Raw genomic sequence first — 23,239 nt, forward strand, 5'->3', positions numbered from 1 at the left:
TTTACTCAATTACTGAGCAAGCCTCAATCAAACATTTCACTATTAGGATAAGAATTTATACTGTATCAAGTTGATAATAGAAAAATAAATAAATTTTAAAAAGAGATATCAAGATAGTAAGGGAAATATCAATTCAAAGACTAATAGGAAGAGTATCTGTCTGATAATTTCCCACAAGAAATAAATAGCAATGTAGAAAACATCTGATTAAATCCATAGGATTATGAGGTCATGATCTCTTACCTGTCCAAATGCTAGGGAGAACTGGGTTACTCCCCAGATGGATTTGAGACCTCCAGTCTCAGACCCTTCCTTAAGGAATAGGAAAATAGTTATATTTGTTGTCTTCACCAATTAGAATTCCCACACAAGCTCTCTTAAATAACATTCATGGGATGACAAAGAATAGGCATGCACTTCTTAATACTAGCCAAATGTGATGTTAAAGAATTTGGTTTAATGGTGGCATTAGAAGAATGTTGGATGAGGGGTATTTTAGGAGAAACACTGAGAGTTCAGCATGGAGAATGGTTGGGAATAGGCTAATAAATGTACTTTTGGTAAAAGTAACATCAACTTTCTATTTGTTGGTTTTGCTAAAGTATTTATAATAGAAAAGTTACTGCTTAACTATTTTTAACCCTGTAGTTCAGTGTGTTGTGTAGTTTCATACTGTTATGCAACCATCACCACCCCCATTTCCATCACCAGAACTCGTCATCTTCTAAAACTCAAATTGTGTAACTACAACTCAACCATTGTTCAACACCTTTACTTTCTGTCTCTATTGCTGTGACTATGCTAGGTTCCTAATGCAAATGCAGTCATGCAAAGTTTTCCTTTTTGCAAAATTACATTTTGTCGGATTCCTACTAAAAAATAACACTAGAGCATATATATTTCTGATCACATGAAAAAGATGTCCAGGGAAATTGTATCAACACAATTTATGTTAAAACAAACAAACAAACAATCACTGGGTTTTTTCTTTTTTGTTTTGTTTTGTTTGTTTTACATACAAACTATGTAAAAATACATCTTAATGCCATTTAAAAATGGATGGCCAAACCAATAAGAGATCAAGAAATTCTACAGAGGCCCAAAAGGTGGAAGGGCTAAAAGTCTACTGGGGGATATCTGAGTACTAACCATTGCATTTTTCCTGTGGCCACTGCTGGTTTCTAATGGATACAAGCCTGGGTTTTAATGACCCATGTCCCACAATGAACAGGCACAAAGCCTCGGGCCAAACATTGTGCAAAGAAGGAAACATGTTTTCCTGAAAAACACACCCTGAAATCAAACCACAGAAATCAACAAAAGAAAAATTCCATGAAAGATGAATCTATAATTTTAAATTACCAAACAAAAAGAAAAAAGCCAGAGCAAGAAACTGTCAGCTGACTTAAAAACATAGAATCAGACCAAGGAAGCTGTGCATATTACAAATAAGACAGGAAGATCCACCTTAAACCTGAAATACATAAAAAAAAAAAAAATAGAGAGTTAAACCTAGGAAAAATGAATGCAAGGCTATGAGAATCTCAGAATAGAAGGGCTGTATCTCAACATAATAAAGGTAATATACTATAAACCTATAGCCAACACTGTATTAAATCAGGAAAACTCAAAAGAATTTACACACACACACACACACACACACACACATCAGAAACTAGACAAGGGTGTTTATTTTGTCCATTGTTAGTGTAGTACTGAATTAACTTGAGCAATAAGACAAGAAAAACTAATATAAAGGTTACAAATAAGTGACTGTAGTTGTTCCTATTATGATTCTCTAAGAGATATTGAAGTCTCAACCAGAAAACTCTTCAAAATGTTAAACGCTTTCAGCAAAGTGTCAGGATACAAAATCAACATACAAAAATTGTAGCCTTCCTATACAACAATGACAAGCATACTAAAGAATGAAACCAAGGGAACAACATCATTCATAAAAGCAAAACAAACTTGGAATAAACCATGGAGAATCTTCAAATTCTTAAGAATGAAATTGAGGATGGAAATGTGAATGAAAATTCCTGAAATGAAGCAATGTCTGGCTGTGAACAAAAGACTCCTGGAGGAGTCTGTGTCTACAGAGACTGACAGACAGACTGAACATAGGTACTGTGGAGAGCCTGGAGTTTTGTAGACTCAGAGGCTAATTACTTTATCCTGGGCTAGTTTTAGCCTTCTGGAACAGCCATTCCTTGCCCCACTCTGTATCTGAACTAACACTGCATGATAATAAATCAAAACCTCTTAGAAGCTATTAACTTAGAACTAACATCTTGTGATAATAATTAAAAATCTCTTCAAAGCTATTAACTTAGCAGAACACTAGCTGCCACCACTCCAAGAGCTAAGAATGTCATCAGTTAACATCTTAGGCCTAAAACATAGCTCCCCATCTCTCTTTTGTACCTGCCTCTCTGGTGTACCCACCAATGTATTTTACAGTTGCCTTGACTTATGACTTTCTTTGTTCTGTAAAACTATAAGAACTCTGTGAAACTGCTTCCACATTGGAACATAGAATATGGGGTGACCTGAATATGTGTTCCCAGGCCATGGTCACTCATATTTGCTGTGGAATGTTTTGTATGCTGTGAATGGGTGGCTCTGATTGGCTGATAAATAAAATGCTGGCCAATCTTATTCTCTTTAAGATGAGAACTGTGAGCTGACACTGGTGGCACACACCTTTAATCCCAGCACTCAAGAGGCAGAGGCAGGAGGATCTCTGTGATTTCAAATGCAACCTTGTCTACAGAGTGAGTTTCAGGACAGCCAGGACTGTTACATAGAGAAACCCTGTCTCAAAAAAAAAAAAAAGAAAGAAAGAAAGAAAGAAAGAAAGAAAGAAAGAAAGAAAGAAAGAAAGAAAGAAAGAAAGAAAGAAAAGAAAGAAAGAAAAGATGAGAAGTCTGGTTTTTACGTCAACAGAAAAACTATCCACTCCATAAGCAATCACAGATTCAACATAATCAGTGTGTGTAGGGGGAGAATTCCAGCAACATTCTTCCAAGAAATGGAAAAACAATCTTAAAATTAATATGAAAGCACAAATGACCCTATATAGCCAAGCAAAAAGAATACTGCTGTAAGTAACTCCACAACTGCTTTCAAGTCATACCATAGACCTCTAGTAATTGAAAAAAAAAAAAAGGCATGGTACTGGCACAGAAAGAGACAGTAATATAGAAGACCAATGCAACTATGGCCAGCTGATTTTTAGCAAATATGCCAAAAATATACACTGGAGAAGAGGTAGATCTTTAACAAATGGTGACAGGGAAACTGGTTATCTACCTGTAGAGAATGACATGAATCCTTGCTTCCTACATTGCACAAAAGTCAACTCCAAACAGATCAAGGACCTCAACATAAGACCTGATACTATGAAACTATTACAGAAAAAAGTAGGGAGTGCATTTCAAGATACAAACTGTGGAAGTTTGAATGAAATGGCCCCCATAGGCTCATAAGGAGTGGCACTATTGGGGGTGTGGCCTTGTTGGAGGAAGTGTGTCATTGAGAGTGGGTTTTGGGCTTTCAGAAGCCCAAGCCAGGCCCAGTGGCACTTTCTTCCTACTGCTTACTGATCAGGATATAGAACTCTCAGCTATCTCTCCAGTACCATGTACCATGTCTGCCTGAATGCTGTCATGCTCCTGCCATGACTAAATCTCTGAACTATAAGCCAGCCCCAATTAAATCTTCTCCTTTATGAGAGGTGCTGTGGCCACTGTGTGTCTTCAGAGCAATAAAACCCTAGCTAAGATACAAGCATAGTAGAGACTTTCTGTGGTGATATTGTGTTCCCCAAAATATTGTGCACCCTAATAAACTTATCTGGAGTCAGAGAACAGAAGAGACACTAGATATAGAGGTCAGAAAATGGTGGCACACACGCCTTTAATCCTAGCATTCCAGAGGCAGAGATCGCCTGGATCTCTGTGAGTTCAAGGCCACACTGGAAACCGACAGGTGGTAACAAGAGCCTTTAATCCCAGGAAGGGATGGCAGAAAGCAGAAAGGTATATAAGGCGTGAAAACCAGGAACCAGCTGGTTAAGCTTTTAGGCTTTGGAGCAGCAGTTCAGCTGAGATTCAATCTGGATAAGGACTCAGAGGCTTCCAGTCTGAGGAAACAGGATCAGCTGAGGAATTGGCAAGGTGAGGTGGCTGTGGCTTGTTCTGCTTCTCTGATCTTCCAGCATTCACCCCAATACCTGGCTCCAGGTTTGTTTTTATTAATAAGACCTTTAGAGATTCTTGCTACAACTTTCTGAATAGAATTTCTATCACTCAGGAGATAAAAACTAATCAACAAATGGGAATCTCATGAAATTCAAAAGGTTTTGTATAGCAAAGGAAATTGTCAATTGAATGAAAAGGTAGCCTACAAAAGGGGAGCAAATATTTGCTAGTTATATACCCAATGCAGAGTTAGTGTTTAGGAATTACAAAGAACTCAAGAAAACAAATAACCCAATCAAAAAAAGGGGGGGGTGAGGGTATGGAACTGAACAGGGTATTTTCAAAAGAATAAACACAAACACCCAATAAACATTTTTAAAAGTGTTCAAATTATTAGTTATCAGGGAAACTTTTTGAGATTCTGTCTCACCCCAGTCAAAATGACTACCATCAGAAAAACACAGGAGAGGATACCAGGAAAGGTCAACACTTTCCTACTGACAGTAGGAATGCAAATTAGTGAAACACTGTGCAAGTGTCTTGGATAGTTTTATGTCAACTTGACACATGCTAGAGTCATCAAAGAGCAGGGAGTCTCAATTGGAAAAAAATGACCCATAAGATTGGGTTGAAGATAAACTTGCTGAACATTTTCTTAATTAGTAATTAATATGAAAGGGGCCACCCTACAGTGGGTGGGTACCTGTTCTTTATGAAAGCAGGCTGAGAACCAATGGCTGAGGAGCCCCCATGGAACTGGACCAGGCCCTCTGGATAAGTGAGACAGTTGATTAGCCTGAACTGTTTGGGAGGCCCCCAGGCAGTGGGACCAGGACCTGTCCTTGGTGCATGGACTGGCTTTTTGGAGCCTGAGGCCTATGCTGGGACACTTTGCTCAGCCTTGGTATAGGGAGGAGAGGACTGGACTTGCCTGGGCTGAGTCTACCAGGCTGGGCTGACTCCCCAGAGGAGACCTTGCCTTGGAGGAGGTGGGAATGGGGGGTGGGTTGGGGGGGAGGGCTGGGGTGGGAGGAGGGAGGACAGGGGAATTCGTGGCTGATATGTGAAATTAAGTTAATTATAAAATAAAAATATTAAATAAAAAAAAAAAGCAGGCTGAGCAAGCCATTAGGAGCAAGCCAATAAGCAGCACTCTTCCATGGCCTCTGCATTAGCTCCTGCCTCCAGAAGCCTGGTTTGAGTTCCTGCCTTGGCTTCCTACAGTGGACAATGATTCAGGATATGTAAGTAAAATGAACCCTTTCTGTACCACATTGCTTTTGGTCATGAAGTTCCATCACAGCAGCAGAAAAGTAACTAAGACAGGAAGTCAGTATACAGGTTTCTTAGAAAGCTAAAAAAAAAAAAAAAATAGAACTACCAGATGACCTAGCTATACCACTCCTGGGCTTATTATATTCACAGCACTCAATACCTTATCACAGAGATACTCTGACATCCATTTTCATTGATGCTCTGTTGACAATAGATAGGAAATGGAATCATCCTGAATGTCCACCAGCTGACGAATGGAAAATGAAAAGGTCTACATATACACCATGGAGTTTTATTCAGTTGTACAGGGAAAAAATGAAATTATAAAATTTACAAGAAAATGGAAGGAACTAGAAGATATTATATGGAATGAGGTAATCCAGGCCAAGAAACACAAACATCACGTGTTCTCTCTCATATATGGATCCTAGCTTCAAGATTTTAGATTTGTGTGTTTGATTTGTAGTGTCTGTGGAAGTCAGGAAGCTACAAAAACCAAAGATGGGAGTAGAGAAATCTCAAGGAATGGAGGGGACAGTAGAGCATTTGTGCTATGAAAGCAGTTTGTTTTGGGAGAATACTGGAGATAAAAGGTTTAAGTGGAAATGGGAACAGAGGATGGGGATAAAGCAGGGGGCTGCAATAGTCTAAGACTAAGGATGTATGAATGGGCCTCAAGGAAACACACTACTTTGTAAGCTAACTGAAAAATATAACTGTTTTTAAAAGGAGTTTAAATGGAGGTACCCTGCATGGGTGAAGAATGCTTCCCGCAAAGACATGGGTTATTAAAAATGAAAATCTCAGTGCTGGATGTGAGATTCCCCTCCATGAGGTGAGAGGGGCCCCAACGGCACCCAAACAACAGTCGTCCAACAACGCTCTTAACTGTCAACCATAACTTGATGGTAAGAACCTACTGCTGAACACATGCTTCAATTTGCTTACAGTACCCAGAGAAAGCAAGCTAGAACTGAGATGGTAACTTACTTCCTGCTGGCTAGTTTTCACTGTGTAAAGGGTGCTGCGCACCAGGACAGAAAAGGTGGTGGTGTACCCTGAATGCTGCAATACTGACTTGCCAGACCCAAACGAAACGCATCCCACAACTAATGGGATTCTTTAAACTTGTCTTAGCAACAACAGAACTAAGACAAACATTAACTATAAACACTAAGGAAAGTTAAAATCATTTCAATAGGGCATATCGGATTTCAATCTTAAATTGCCATATAAAAATCTCAAAGCAGATCTTTGCAGATCTTAAACAGCAGGACTACATTGTAACTCCAATTAGGACCCTTAATTTGAAGGTTAATAATAAGTCTGTGGCTGTAGGAAAATCCAGACACTGTTTCCACATAATTATGAGACCCAATTAAAATTATATTCTAATTTCTGCAACCTCTTTTGAAGGTATTTTCATATGCATTCGTTCTGAAATTTCCTGGTATCAGTCCTCACTGATGACATCTTTAAAATCAATAGCCACGAGCTTCCAGTCATACTATGAACCAGAGGCACATCTGATAATTTCCCCCCTAATCTTTCAGGCAGTCAGCTCTATGCTTCAAAGTACTCCGGGGAAGTAGATATAATATTACAAACACAAATTAGAATTAGCCAGGACTTTGCAAATCAGTCAACCCCTGGTTTTGCAGATAGAGAAAATGTGGCACCGGTGGAGGAGCACTAGCTTGAATTAACAGCTGGTGAAGCCTGTCTCCTCCGGAACTGCCCAGTGGTCCTCCTCTACAGGAGCCCAAACACATGTATTTGCTCACACCCAGTAAATGAGGAAAGGGACATCTGCGGACCGCCAAAGCTAGAAATGGTCCTGGGTCTAAAGAGAGGGTCAGCACCTCTTCCTGCTGGTGTGGAAAGTGGGCAGGTACGTGACACAGCGTGCTATATAAAATGGACCTCAGTCTCCCAGCAACGATCTCCTGAGGGAGGGGATAAAGACTGATAATGATTCCCTTCAGGTAGAACTAGATCAAAAATAAAAACCCAAACCCCAGGTTCGGCACGCACCCGCGCCTCCAGCGCAGAAGCGGATAACTGTCACTGCCCGAAGCCACGGCTTTCCGGGACCTGCGGCCTGACTCCGCCCCCTACCCCGACGGTTCAGCCCTCCGGAGGACAGAGGCACGAAGATCGAGACACTTCCCGCAATCAAGAGCTACCTGAGACTCCGCCGCAGCCCGCCGCCCGCCGCCGCGGTACTTCAGCCTACTTCCGGGGTCAGGTCGCCCTTCCGTCACCCCAGATCCCGGGTCCGTAGCCTCAGCCCCGCCCCTCCAAGACCCGCCCTCTCCGCCCACTCCTTTCAGCCGGAGCAACTTCCGGAACGCCGCGCGTCACTAGGCAGTGGACCTGGACTTCCGGACGTATCGCGCCCCTCCCCCAGGCCCCTGCTAGGGAACGAGACGCTTCTGTTGATTTGATTGGTGGGGCTGGAGCGCAAGTCTCCTCTGATTGGTGTTTGGGAAATCTGCGTGTGTTGGCGCGGAGGCCAGCTCGGAGTCGGACAAGTCCGAGTGTTGGCGGCACGATCATGGTGGACGTAATGGAACTTCCCAAAGCGCGCATCAACGCCAGCATGCTAGCGCAGTTCATCGACCGACCCGTGTGCTTCGTGGGGAAGCTGGAAAAGGTGCGCGGGCCCGGGCAAGAGAGTGGGGCACCGTGGCCACCCGGGAGTGGCTGGGGAAAGGCGGGCGAAAACAGGTAGCCATAAGCAGCATTGCACTCCAGCTTGCTTCATTTTTCACAGAGTTTCCACTGCTAAGCCATTGTAGCTCCATCCCGGTTCTTTCATGACGCAAAAAATGAGCGCTTAGTTCTAACGCTCCCCGCCCCCATTCTGTATTTAGTTGAAAGATTACCAACCTAGCTCCTCTGCCTACTGAGGTTGTTTTGTTTTTTGTTTTTGGTTTAGCCAGACTTGGCTGATGATTCTGTTTGTTTTCTGGTCTTTTGCAACCGTCTCTGTTTACGGGCCTGTTTTTTTTCGCGTTGCATTTGCTTCTCTGAAACATTACTTGATAGTCCTTCCCATATCCTATAGAACTCACTATCTAGCCCAGTCTTAGACTACAGCCCTCGTCCTATAGGTAAGAAACAAGCCCAAAGTCAGAATCTGTGACTGAGAAAGCAGAGGAAAAGAAAAGCATTTGTAAGGACTTATTTACTAGCTCATTTCATTTACACATGCCCTAAGTGAAAGGAATGTTATTCTAACTTCACAGGTAGGCTGACTGAGCCAGTGTGGGTAATTAACTGAAACAGGCTCAGGGTCACAGCAAGTGGCAGAGCTCAATTCAGATTCCAAGAGAAGTCCTCAGATCTGGCAACCAGGTCTTTTAGTTCTGCATTCCTAATTTTAAAAGCATACCTTCTGTTAGATGTACTGTCTAAATCATGAGTGTCAGCAGAATTCCCACTGTTAGGTAAGTGAAAACTTTCTTAATTTAGTTGTAGTATACAGTTGCCAGATTTTGCAAATAAAACAAGAAGCCACATGTAGCACTAAGCAAATATTGTTTTCTAGAAATTCTAATTAACTGGGTTTCCAATGATAAGATCTGGTAACAAGATTATAACTTGAACCAAATGAACTGTCCGAAAACCAGTTACTTTATGTTCAAGTAAATTGTCAATAAAGTTCTTAAACATTTTTTTCCTGTAGATTCTATTTTCTAAATCTATGTGGGTTTTTGTTTTCTTTTTTAGATTCATCCCACTGGAAAAATGTTTATTCTTTCAGATGGAGAAGGGAAAAATGGAACCATTGAATTGATGGAGCCAGTATGTTTGAAGTGATATGTCTCATGTTTAATTTTTGTTTAATATTTCTGGTTTTGGTGATTGGAGTGTGAAGGCTGTGCTTGTTAAAACTCCTTAGCTTTAAAATCAAACCCATGCCCTCATATTTTATCGCCATTTCTAATACTGATTCTTAGAGCTCCAAGTTTCTGAATATGTCCCTTAAGTATTGGTTGGATAACAATTTTTATTACTTAAAAAAATACCCTGCCAGGTGGTGGTGGCACACGCCTGTAATCCCAGCACTCGGGAGGCAGAGGCAGGTGGATCTCTGTGAGTTCCAGGCCAGCCTGGTCTACAGAGCTAGTCCAGGACAGGCTCCAAAGCTACAGAGAAACCCTGTCTCAAAAAAAAAAAAAAAAAAAGAAAAAACAAAAAACAAAAAAACCCAAAAATGTACACATGAAAATCTTTTCAAACTGCTTCCATATTCACAAGCCTGGCCTTGAAGTGGTGGCCCTGGATGCTGCTCCTGCTTCAGCCTCCTAGTGGCATTGCCAATCATCTTTACTTTCTATTTTTAATTTTTAAATTACATGTTTTAAATTATTTTTTATTTTATGTTTAATGTGCTTAAACATCTTTACGGTCTTTTATGAAGACAAATCCATATACTGTTTGTTTACTCTATATAGAACATGTAATGTAAGATTTATACACAGTTCTTCTCACAGACTTTTCCAACAAATCCGTTTATAGGAACTCTGGAATCGCCAGTGTCTTTAAATGGCTTTGCCTTCCTTATATGTATAACTGTATTTTTGGACCTTAAGCCACTTCTAAAGATAACAGGACTTAGAGCATCCTCTCAGTTATATATGCCAACATTTTTTACAAGCTGTATTTCTGTTTGTATGTTGGTAAAATTTGAAGCTTCTTTTTTACAATGAAAAATTAGTAAGCTATGAAACAATTTGAAAGACAAGAGACTGTGTAACAGCTTTCCAAGCTCATCAATTGAAAAGGTCAATCAATACACCTACTGACATTTTGGTCAACATTTTAGCTTGATGAAGAAATCTCTGGAATTGTGGAAGTAGTTGGAAAAGTCACAGCCAAGGCAACCATAATGTGTGCATCTTATGTCCAGTTTAAGGAAGATTGTGTTCGTTTTGGTAAGTAGAGCATTATACTATTTTGTAGTCTCATTAAGTAGGAGAAAAACTTTTATTTAATATGTGTTGGTCTAAAATCTCAGTCCTGGCATATTTTCAATTTGTATAGAATGAGAAGAGACCTTCTTTTAAACTAGGCATTTCTTGTGTGTAAAGGAAACTTAGTAAATAATATTTATAGAATAAAAATGGCTTAAAATATGATGAAATTAATATTCTAATATATGAATTGAAAGTTTGAACAGTGTAGTAACACTGAAATTATGACCCAGCAGAAAATAACTATATAATAGACAACAAAATAGTTCATCATCTGGCCTTTCTTTGGGGGCACCAGATTTAAATAAACATGGATTATGAAAAGAAGTCAACATCTGAAAAGGAGAAAAATAGGTAGAAATCCTTCAAGTAACAGTTGATGCTGCAGAATACACTATAGATTAAGTGTTTGCTTAAATGTTTCTTTCAGATCTTGAACTTTACAATGAAGCTGTGAAAATTATCAATGAGTTCCCTCAGTTTTTTCCTTTAGGGCTTGTACAACATGAATGAACTTCTCAAATTTTTTATGATTGCCAGTGAGCTACATTGAAAGCTATTAAAGAAGACTTCTTCAGTTTGAGGGAGAGACTCCTCTATTTTCTAATATTTAATTTGGTCTTTTTTATGTATTTTTTTTTTTTGTAAATCTATTATGTGACAGTTTACAACTAAGTCTTTTTAAAAAAAATTTTAAATTGCTACTTCTGCATATGGTCTCAATTCAAGAATAATAAAACATTTGTCTTGCGTTTAGATTTCTACTGTAGAATAAAAATCAAAATAACATGCTGTTGGTCAGTTTTGTTTTTTGTTTTGTTTTGTTTTTTTTTCCATCTCATAGAATTTTATAACTGTAAGGTTGGTCTTGGATCTATCAAATGAAAGCCTAGGCCAACTGTGGTACAAATTTACTACTTACCATCTACCATGCTGATTATTCCTTGATAGGTTATTTGGAAAATGCTTTTGGTGAATGAAAAGAGCAGGTGTATATCTAGTTTGTGAAATGCTTCTTCATTCTGGATCTTAAAATGAGCATATACCAATGACAGAGGTGGTATGTGATCATTGAGTTAGTGGAGTCATCTGGCTTTTTCTTCATGCCTTTATACTATCGTTGCTCTTAATATGGAATTCACAGTTAACCATTTGTATGTTCTGAATATAGAATGTCTCTCACAGATCAAGCTATTTTGAGAAATTTTGGAGACATTAGATATGACCTAGTTAAAGGAAGTATATCATTGGTGGGTTGTCTTTCAAGATATAGCTGGTCCCTAACCCCTTCCTCACTGTACTCTTATTTCATGGTCACCATGGTATGAATTTGTCTTCGCTCCCTTTCCCTGTGATCCATGAGGTACTAAACCATCTGAAAGCACTAACAAGCCCTCCTGTTCAATTGTGTATGTCAAGTATTTTGTCACAGTGACAAGAACAGCTATTCTCTCTCTCTCTCACACACACACACACACACACACACACACACACACACACACACACACACACAGTACCAGAGAAGTAGAGTGATTGCTGTGATGAATCTGTGATTCTTAAGACTTAAGAATTAGTTGGAAGAATTCTTCAAGGGTTTGTAGAGAAGTCCCAAGTCCCAGAATGTAGTGAGCAGAGCTGGGAAGACCAAAACGCTGATAGAAATAGAGTGCTCAGTAGAGATGAGACTCTTGGGAACTAGACTGGAAAGGTCTATATTTTTATCCATGTCCTGAGACTAAGTGAGGCTATATTCAAAATGAAGACATTGATTTGGCAGAGGAATTTTTAGACAGGTTAATTTTGGCTGTGACATGTCCCTTGCATTCAGCTTTTAGCTGGGTTTACAATAAGAATTGGAGTAAAAAGCTGTGTTGAAAAATGTGTAGTTTGGGTAGAAAGGGAATATTTAAAGTGGGCACAAAGGGAATGTATATAGTTGTTCAGAGCTTAACACCATGAAAAAGAAAGCAAATGTATTTCATTGGATAGTAGGAGAGATACCATGGGGGCATCACAGAATGAGTTTTTTCCTCATTTGGAGGGTTTCACATTAAGAAGGGAGTGCCAAGGAACATTGTATGCATAGTTCTAAAGTTTGTTCTGGGCGGGGGGCGGGGGGTGGGGTGAGGTGGGGGGGGTGGGTTGTTTTGTTTCCCCTGTGTTGAGCTCCACAAGCACTGTTGAGCCTATGCAGACATGGCCTAAATGGACCGAGCTCCTGCCCAGGCTGTTAGTAGATCTTGGCATCATCCACACGGTGTTTGTTTTCTCAGGCATGTAAAGCTCTGTTGAATGCCATGAAAGATTCCACCTATAGTTAAAGGAAGACCTGGGAGTCTAGATAGTGTTTTCGAGTCCGAGTCCCTGGAGGTAGCCTCACAGTGTGATGCATGAAACTTAAGCTGCAGTGCAGACTCCAGGGTGTAAGAGATGCCAGAACCAACAGCAATGTCTGCAAAGTTAAACGACAGGAACCAATAGAACCAATAGAGCTAGACCATCTGGGCAGGACTGCCCAGACCAATTAGCATGCTCACATCATGATACACATGCCACAAATGCCACACCTGAAACTACAAGAATTTCACTTTGCCAAACTGGATTTTGGTCTTTAATCCCATTCTTCCTAGTTGTTCTTAACTTTATACTATTGTGTATTAGAGATATGTAACCTTTTTTTTTTTCACTTTATAGAGGCCTTACTAAGAGTTTAGATATCTGCAGAAGTTTGAATTTATAATTTTGAATGGTGGCCTGTAGGAACTGGCATATATGCACTGTGAAATGCCCATGATCTTTTTTATACTCACATGTGGAATGTTACCATTTGAATATGAAATTGCCCCCACAGATTCATGTGGTAAGCATTTGATTCCCATTTAGGGCTCTATTTTGGAAAGTTCTAGATAAAGTAGCTTACTAGGGTCACAGCTTTGAAGGGGATAACCTGGCTTCTCTTTGCTTCTTGTCTGCCATGATGTGAGCAGCTGCCTCCTCCAGAGGTTTCTGCTGCTGTGATGTTCTGCCTCACTGTAGGTCCAAAGATAAGGAGCCATGTGCCCATGGACTCAACTTTCTGAAACCATGAGCCAAAATCTTCATCTAAGTTATCAAATATTTTGGTCAGTATAATTTATCTTTGATTTCGAGTTTTCTAGCGCCTAAGAAATCTACAGATTACTTAAGGAACATTAGCATAGCTGGTTATGGTATAGCTAGCCTTTTACTATATGAAATGAATGTAAGTATAGTTTGAAAACAAAGAGGGACATCAGCCATTCCCAGTATGTTTTGTCATAATATTGGAGAAGAGGTCAGTCTCCAGTTCTGTTAACCAAATTGGTGTTATCAAATGTCGAGAGTGTCCTCAAATTGTACTAGTCAACCTTGGACCTCGCTCTCTGTTGAGTCAGTCCTCTGTGCTAGTGATAGGCTGCCGTGTTTGCGCTGCTTACCATGTACGCTGAATGTCCCATCAGCACAGCAACTCAAGGAGTGTTGTCTGAACAAGTGCTTCCCTGCCACAAGTTCCAGATTTTTCCTACAATGATTTCACTGAAATACTATTCACAAATCATACAGTTCACCCATTCTGAGCATATAATTGAATGATTTTTGTGTAGAATTGCTAACTACTCAATTGTAGGAAGTTTGCATTGTTCCAAAAGAAAATTCTACAGTACTTACATGTTAATTTTTTACTCCTAGTAAGTGTTCAGTAAATATTGGTTGACTGTAGAGTATCAGGGTAGGCAAAGGAGAGTTTCAGTATGTTCATTCATTTGTAATATAGCATACATATATCTCTAAAAACTGTTTTATATTTTAACTTAGTTTATAAAACTAAGAAACATAGAAAAGAGATAGCACAAAAACAGTGTAAAAAAAATGCCAGTTCTAGAATTGTAATAGCATTAAACTTACTGAGGCATTCAAACTTGAAACTGTACAAGAGATATCAGGATTTAATGTAGATGATGAAATCCAAAACAATTTCCTTGCGTGCTAGTTCTGTAGAGCTTCAGAGGTTTGTCATGATAAAATTATACACAGATCTGAAAGTACCTTTTCCTGTGCTAAATGTTCCAAGTAACCAATTAGTGCTATTAGTAAACGTATAGAATTTGGAGGTTGTGTCTAATATGTTAATGTAATATGCATTGTCTTTCCACAAATACTAGGTGTTAAGTTCCAGGCTAATTATTGAAGATACATATAAAAGTCTGAAATCTGTCCACAGCAGCCTAGCATGCTTTCAAGGTGTCTTGTCTTACTAGCTAGCTATTATTTAATTGATCCAAGCGAGGTTTCAAAGAAATCCTCCTGATTATGAGCCACCAGATACGGTTTTACTTTATGAAACTTCAATTTGGTTTCTTCCTTTATCTAATTTACCTGGAATTTTATTCTTATCTGTTATGAAGATAAAGCTGATCCTAATGCCATCAAGTTGTCTTTCCTATGAAGATGATATAAATCCTAGAGTATCAGTAAACACATGTTTTGAGTTACTTTCTGATAGTGATGTTGGCTTGATGTAAGCCATTTATGTTTCTTATGACCCCATTTGATCTACAGCATGGGGTTATGAGATGGCTAATTAAGACCAGAATTGTAGGCTCTGAACAAGTTATAATGTAATATGTTCCTATTGACTGCAAGGATTAAAATTACAGCTAATATTGCTTCTGCTTTCATATTAAAGAATGTTAGCAGGGCATTGAGTTGTATACTAGTTCCTCATTTTAAAAGATGTAGGCTGAAATACTTTGGTTTCTGAATATTAAAAAATTCTGTTTCAACATAGTTGTTTCTTTGGGTAAGGAAATAAAGATCAGAAAACTTGACAGTTATCAAACAAATGCCACAATTTGAAAGAAAATAATACAGGTGATTTAGAGTTAAGAGTTTAGGGCAATGCCCTAGTTAACACTAACTTAACTAGTCTCATTTTCCAAGCAACTTCATTTTTCACAGTTTGAATTACTCAAGAAAATCTCACATCATAAAATGTTAAGGTAATACATTTTATTTAACAATAGTTCTAAATGAGTAGAAAGATTGTGTCTCTTGTTGCTTGAATTTTTAAATTCAATCAACAGGAAGATCTTTGTTGATGGATAATTTTTAATTAAAAGTTAATATTATTACATTAGGTACTGTTTAGTTATTATTTAGATACCAATGCTTATTTTCATTAGTTCAACTCCAACTGATACTCTGCATACATATACTAACTAGTCAAATTGTGTCAAGTGCATTTAACACAGTCTGAAACAGCACCGTATTTCACTGAAACATTTCAAATTTCTTTTTCTTTAGAGAGGCTTTAAATTATATGAAAACACTGAGCCTGATAAGTGAATATGCTTTATTTAAGAGCTCCATCTGCCCTTTGAAATGATCAGAGTTCCTTTTAGCAAATTATTTTTTCCATATGTCTCAGAAATGTTATGGTTTAGTTGATCATGTGGTTGACCTTTTATACAAGGCAGACAGTGGACCAGGATTGCCTCATTTTGGAATCTCCTTAGAAATGACTAAATGTTTTCCAGATGAACATATTGGAGACTTAGAGAAGAAGTAGGAGTAATTTGAAGTCATTGCTTCCAAACCAGGAGATTTGTGTGAACGTCTCTTTCTATTGGAAACCAGTGACCTAAAAGGAATTAGGCCTCTGGGCAGTTTGCTTTACTTTCAATAGCACAAATAAACTGAAAAAAAGGTGGGATTAATTACGACATTTATACTGTTCTTATTCTCAAAAAAATGAGATTAAGGCAGCTGCAGAGGTTTCTGTCTTTCCTTGTTTTCTTATTATGAACTAATACAGTGACTTTCCCAAATGTAACTTCAGGTACCAGTGGAGACAAAATGGGGTCATTTATTGTTAGCAGTTTTCACAAGACCACTCTGCTAAAACTGGCACACATATTCTGCCTTGTTCCTTCTTAAGGAAAGTCACTTTTCAGGAAAATAAAATGGGTTGTGTTGCTGTTGTCCCTTGATCTTTCATCATATCACCTACACTTTGAGATCCAAATTTAAGAATATATTTTAAGCAATCCAATGAAAATACATTATGAGAATATTTGAGCTTTAAAACACTGAGATGTAATAAACAAGCACAATACTCCTGTAGTCTGTGACCCAACTGAAAGCTCAAAGGAAAAGCTACTCAGGAAAAAAACATTTGTAAGTTTAAGACATCATTGTGTGCTGCTGTGGAATAATCCTTCTATACACTGTGAAGATGGGTTGCTCTCACTGTTAATAAAAAGCTGATTAGCCGATAGCTAGGAAGGATTTTCAAGGCAGAGAGAGCACTGGGAGGAAGGAGGGCAGAGTCAGAGAAGTCAAGAACCAGACTGGGAAGAAGCGGCATGGTAAGTCAATACATGAGGTAAATGAGCCTCGAGGCAGCACATAGGTTACTAGAAATGGGTTAATTTAAGTTATAAGAGCTAGCTAAAAAACAAGCCTAAGCTATCAGCTGAGCATTTATAATTAATAAGAAGTATGTGGTTATTTGGGAACTAGCTGGAGGGAAAGAAAAGTCCACCTACAGTGTGCACATCTGTGATTGCTTAATTAAAGAGAGGCAAGTGTTATATATTGTGTTACATCTAGGTACGTCTGGTACACAATCTGCAGCACATGACACTCGGCTTGCAAATTTTCTGAAAGTGGGAACTAGACACAAGTTCTCTAGTGAGTATTTCACTAGAAATGAGGCTAGGAAATTTCAGAAATTTGAAATAAAACAGCTTTGTAACAACAAAATTCAGATTATCTAAAAATACATTGCAGAAATGGATGACAAGATGGATGTACTTCAGCTTTTAACATTTTTGTGAGTTAAAATCAAAGTCAATGACATTTAGAATAGCACTGCTGTTTCTGTGTTCCCTACATATTCTAAATTCAGCTACATATGTCTTGTGATCACAAGATATGGTTACAAATAGCAATAATCATTGCAAAGCAAATTACAAGATGGCATCAGAAAACATTTCACCTCCAGCAGAGGAGGGAGTGGATTACCTCACTCATGAACCCTGACTGTTATGTGATAAAGATAGCAGACTTTAAAATGAAAAGGTAATATATGCTAAAATAGCAAAATCATTGTATGAAAAGTAAAGACAGACCCCTTGCTTTAGGCAAAACATCTAAATATATTGATGAAAAACCTTAGACACAAATATTTCAACTTCTTTTTTAAAATTTTTTTATTTTTTTAAATATTTCAACTTCTATAGAATCTGAAAACTTTACTAAAAGACTACTTTCTCAATTTTTTTGTCTTTTTATTTTCTTGAGACAGGTTTTCACTGTGTAGCTTAGGCTGGCCTCAAACTTAGAATTCTCCTGTCTTCACATACTGAGTGCTGGATTATAGGCATATACCACATCTGGACTCCATAACTTTTCATATGGACATAATCATGCAAATAAAGATGCCAATTATATAAGGCTTTAAAATATTAATTACACAGCAATATTTTATAACAAATGTCCATTTGTGAAAGATTATGCACAATATCATTGTTATACATGTTGCATGTATAATTATAGTGACATGAAAATGCTCTCAAACTGAGATATTAGTCTCAACCTGGTTCTGAATTCATTTCCTGCTTCTTGTGCCAGTGGATTGGGGGACTTGGGCTACTGCACCTGCTCTCTGGTTCTTAGGCCCTCGGTCTTAGACTGAAAGCAACACTCTTGGCTTCCCTGGCTCTTGGGTGTTCAGATTTGAACTGAACTACTTACCTGGATTTTTTTTTTATGTAAAATATTTTCAAATTTTTTATTCTTTGAGAATTTCATACAATATATTTGGATTCTATCCCCCCCCCCAAATTCTCCCAGATCACCTTCATCTCATCCCTCCAGTCAAATGCATGTTCTTTTTTTAATATCCCATGGAGTTTGTGTTAGCAATATACTCTTGGGTATGCAGTCATCCACTGGATCATAGTCAACCAAGCAGGGCCACACCCTTAAAGAACAGATAAAATAGTCTGACAAACAGAAGAGAACCAGATTTCAGTCTAGATCCTAGACCTAATTCTAGCTTTACCACCCAATTAGTACACTTCCCAGAATGATCCTTTGTTTTCTCCCACTTCATTTATAATTTTGCATGTCCTATTATTCAGACTCCAAATAAGTAGTTGAGTTAAAAATGGCCAACAGATGAACTACCAGGTGGTAGTTGCTGCCTAGAATGCTGTGCTGCAGAGGGTTCTGAGAAGAAGTGTGAATGGTGAGCTATCTGAATCAAGCATAAAGAAGGACGTGCTCATTGCTTATTCACCACCCAGTTCAGCAAAGCTTGGCCTAACCAGCTCATCAGAGGCTGAAAAGAGTACTAACTGTCACTGGAGAATCAAAAAATGAAGGAACAACTGTAGAAAAATTGTCTCCCCTCCCCGGTCTTTTTTTCCTTATCATCCCAATGCTAGTTCTTACTCAGATCCCTTTCTACCCATTTCCCCAAATCCAAGAAAATGGCTGCTATCTACATTAATCAATACTGGGCAAAAATGCTCTGTAGTTAGCAGTCCTCAAAGCACAGCCTTTCCTAGCTGCTGCTGCTTCTTTTTTTTTTTTTTTTTCTGTAGCTTTGCGCCTTTCCTGGAACTTGCTTTGGAGATCCGCCTGCCTCTGCCTCCCGAGTGCTGGGATTAAAGGCGTGCACCACCACCGCCAGGCCCTAGCTGCTTCTTAAAATGCACACAGAAAACTCACAGCACCACCCACCACCTAACTGCTAGACTCTGGAAAGAATCATTAAGTATAGGGATGGTTCCAATCCCTGCATAATCAACCTTGGCTCTGGTACTTCAGCTGAGTGAATCTTATTCAGAGGTAGGTTAAACAATTGATCTTAGAAAATTTAGAAAGGAACAAAGAAAGGAAATTGGAAGCTAGAAGTAAATGAGGGAACAGTTTAAATTCAGGAATGCTAAGAATCCCAGAGGCAGAAAGAGATGCTAAAACAAGTTCTAAGTCCCATCCTTTTCCTTGTAGGTATCTTTTACCAAAACAACAAGCCTCCCGTTTTCATAGGCTATGTAGATCCACTTTCTGCCCACATCGTCCTGACAGCTAAATGATGTTCTTATCCTCTCCTTCCAGCATCTGCTTGCTCAAATACAAGAGTTCTGAGAATCGCTTGTCAATCTAAAATAATTTGGCAGGTATATTATCACTCACCATGGAAGATGCAGGGTCTCATACATTTACATGTCACATGACATGACAGTGACTAATAAAAGAGCGAGCAAGGCATAGTGGTGCACACCTGCAATCCCAATATTCAGAATACTGAGGTAGGAGGAATCCTGGGCTAAGCAGCAGGACCTGTCTCAGAAAGCCCAGAAAAAGAACTGGAAATCTGGATATCATCAGATGGCAGATCTTGACAAGAACATAAGGTTTTATAACGCTCCTTGACGGCAAATAACAAAATCTCCTTGAGAGATAGGACAGTGACCAGGAAAGGGCTTTGTTATCTTTCATGTTGAATTTTTTTTATTGAGATGCTGATTGTCCTAGCATAACTCTAGAGTGGCAGATTCAGTTTCAGTAAGAATGCTGATGGCTAGAACATAATCAGCTGAAGCCTCCACTACTCAGTACAAAAGGACTGGAAATGATAGGCAGCTCATTAATCATTTATCCCAGGGATGAGTGTGTTCTGGTACAGATAGGAGCCTGTAGGTGAGTGCTGCCAAATGAGAAATGTCACTTGTCAGGCCTCATGCATAAGCACCATAGGGCTATTTTTAAGCTTCTGTGCAGATTAAAGTTGTACGCCTCTTCCCTACAGTTCTGTCACATATGCTTGGCAATTTTGTTCTATGAGAATTCATTTTCACTCTGCTCAAATGTCTCTGCTGGAGAAAAATATTCAAATTCTAGTATGTACACGCAAAAAAATATACAGAAATCTCAATGTTTCATGTCGTGGAAGTGGACTCCAAGTGAAGACCAGTAGAAGAGACAAACTAGAAGTAATAAATGATTGGGAAGAGGGGGATTCTTTCTGGGAGGATGTTTTACCGGGAAGGATGATACAGTTTTAACCTCAAGGTCCCAAAGGAAAAATACTCATATACTCCATATAATACTTCCTGAAGACAGAAACCACAAAATTCAACAGAGTATACTTAAAATTATCATTCACTCACTAGGTTAAGAACATTCCCTGGAGTGGCTGTCTCAAATGACCCTGAGAGCCTGTGCCAGCTTATTCATTTCCAATTTGTGTCTGTCTTTCTAGTGGGGAATACCCTTCCCTGTTTGGAGCAATATTTCAGCATTCATTGGAAGAATTTACTAAATTTAAAAAATGCTACTTTAGTCAAGCATGCAGGGGCACAGAGAAACATCATGAGCCCAAGGCCAGCCTTGGCTACTTGTCTCCCAAAGGGCAGAGGTCAGGGAGGGCAACTTGTCTATCAATGGACCCTACATGTGTAATTTTCTTCTCTACGCTCTGTTTATGAGGACTCGAAGGTCAGAAGATTTAATACAAAATATTTCTTTTGCAACAGACATATCCCACAAACTTGTGGCTTTATATTTATAAATGTATATACCTCCACCTATTTAGGAAATTTTATGTACACCTAGATTTGTGCAAATATTAAGTATTCTTGTCTAATGTAAATTTCCAAATGGATAACGAAGTAATTTTTCTTTGATTAAAGTTAGAACATAGGAACTTTGCAATACTTATTTTTCACAAAATACTGCTATTATATTTGCTGTTTAGAAATAAAATTACATAATGTCAAAACATTGTTACATTTGACAATGGCAACTTTAATTTAGCTATTATTAACTAAACATGGCTATAACAAAAATATGGATAAATATGAATTTGGGTATTTGGTATTTCAAACTTCAGGGTTTCTTGCAGACTCAAGTGTATAAAGCATGCATAAGTGAAACTAACATTCTTTAAGTAAAAAGATACAAAGCCAACAGCTTTTGTGAATTGATACATAAATGTCTGTTTCGCATTTGAGACATCAATCCCTTCAAACATATTTCAAGACAATTCTTTCTTTGTGACTTTGTTTTAAGATTCCAACTTAATTAGATTACTCTATCTGAATTTCCAGTTAGGAAATTACATTAAGGCAGCACGCTTTTCATCAATTGGATGAGGGACTATGTGCTGAATTATTATTGCTATTTCTGGCATTATACAAATCATCCTTAATCCTAAAGCAAAGCATTTAAAAACATTGTCCTATCAATGGTATTAGTAAGGAAATTATGTTTTGGAAGATATTATGATCAACTGTTTCCTTCAATTGTTAGAAAATTATTTTAAAAACTCAAAATAAAAATGAAAGAGATTGACGTTGGCTGTAAAGATACAGATGCCTCAGCAATCTCATTCTGTCCAAACGATAAAGCAAATCTAAACAGTGATCTGAATGACTCTGAATCTGATTGTGCTGGAACTGAGCTTATGGCTACAACTTTCATCCGACACACTGATTCCACAACAATAATGGTGCCAATGATCATTTAATATCATACCTTAACAGTGTCCACCAATCAAGACATGCAGATGCTTGCTGGTCTGTTAGAAGCATGGGCATCTGGGAACACTGAGAATTCACCACTTACTGTAAAGAACTTACTGTAAATGAACTGTGTATGTGTACTCCAGGTTGGATACAACAATGGAGGGAGCAGGCTTCCTGCCATGGCCAGAGACAGAAGAGAAGTCAGAAAATCTATGAGGAAGACAGAGGAGAAAAGGTTGAGATAGTTACTAATTATATCTAATTATATGCCAGTGACTTCAGCGAAATTAGGAGTTTTATTACCATAAATGGAGAGTGCAGTGCAATTTCTACCTGTCTGAGGGAGGGCTGGACTAAAAGTACAGTGTTATTGCAGTGTTACTACTAGACACAACACTGAGAAAAATGACTTCTGAATAAATTAGAACTGTACTAATTTTCCTCTTATGAAACATGTTTCTTTACCTCAGGGTAAATCACATCTGCCTGTTTCATGATGGCAACACAAGATGCCTGATCAGTTAACTTGAAAAAGCCAGTGATATGGGTGATATACATTTCCATTTATTTTTACATCCCTTATTATTGAAAATAAATGCTGGATAGCAAAAAGACAAACATTACCCAAAGTCCAATGGGAAGACAGTCAAATTTCCATGAAAATATATTTAACATATTGTGCATATTCTCATGTAGGCTTTCTTCTTCACCTACCAATGGCATAGAGCTTCCTTAGTAAAAAGATCTACTTTATTTGAATAGTTGGTCAGTATTTCCTATGTATGTGTTAACATTTGTTGTTATAGTGGATATTAAAGTTCCTATTTGTACTGTAAATGAAGAACTACATCATACATATATCTTTGCATTTGTCCTCCTAGTAACTCATAAAAGCTTTCGGTTATCTTATGACAAAGGGTTGATTATTTCTAAGGATTTTTAATATGTATTTGCTCACTTCATTTAAGAACACTTACATTGACTTCATTATTGCTCACGGTGTTCTCTCGGACTGTTTCCTTCCCATAGTCCTTAAAATGTAGACCCTCCCATTTAATAGATGCAGATAGGTGAACAGCACCCTACTTTCTCCCTTTGTGAGCATGTGATACTAAGAAACATTGTGAACTCACCTTATGTATGTTAAGCATATGTTCCCAATGACCTATGCCTTCTGCCCTTTACCTCCATCCTTTTAATCAGTGTGCTACTAATGTAC

At 38.3% G+C, this 23,239-nt stretch overlaps 2 protein-coding genes across 4 annotated transcripts in view; one reads left to right on the top strand and one right to left on the bottom strand.

Moving 5' to 3' along the window:
- The window catches only part of Umad1 (UBAP1-MVB12-associated (UMA) domain containing 1), a 204,864-nt gene extending 197,025 nt beyond the window's left edge, over positions 1-7,839 (bottom strand). Inside the window, exon 1 of one of the 3 annotated variants that reach the window (XM_042272791.2) lies at positions 7,667-7,826. The gene's annotated coding sequence lies outside the window, so the exon portion shown is untranslated. Of the gene's footprint in view, positions 1-7,514 lie in introns of all 3 variants that reach the window. The other 2 variants (XM_016005434.3, XM_042272790.2) reach the window with 2 other exon arrangements.
- A 37-nt stretch (positions 7,840-7,876) lies between these two features.
- On the top strand, positions 7,877-11,251 carry Rpa3 (replication protein A3). The gene is made up of 4 exons (XM_006986897.4): positions 7,877-8,136; positions 9,216-9,290; positions 10,315-10,423; positions 10,893-11,251. Exons 1-4 carry the CDS (start codon positions 8,038-8,040, stop codon positions 10,973-10,975), a joined length of 366 nt encoding a protein of 121 aa, XP_006986959.1. The 5' UTR covers positions 7,877-8,037; the 3' UTR covers positions 10,976-11,251.
- Positions 11,252-23,239: the final 11,988 nt, after the last annotated feature.

Source organism: Peromyscus maniculatus, chromosome 3 (assembly GCF_049852395.1).
Source record: "Peromyscus maniculatus bairdii isolate BWxNUB_F1_BW_parent chromosome 3, HU_Pman_BW_mat_3.1, whole genome shotgun sequence".
Taxonomy (NCBI): domain Eukaryota; kingdom Metazoa; phylum Chordata; class Mammalia; order Rodentia; family Cricetidae; genus Peromyscus; species Peromyscus maniculatus.

Coding starts and splice junctions, on each gene's coding strand:
- Rpa3 (XM_006986897.4), top strand. CDS start 8,038: ATGGTGGACGTAATGGAACTTCCCAAAGCGCGCATCAACGCCAGCATG. Junction 8,137..9,215: donor TCGTGGGGAAGCTGGAAAAG/GTGCGCGGGCCC, acceptor TTTCTTTTTTAG/ATTCATCCCACTGGAAAAAT. Junction 9,291..10,314: donor CCATTGAATTGATGGAGCCA/GTATGTTTGAAG, acceptor TCAACATTTTAG/CTTGATGAAGAAATCTCTGG.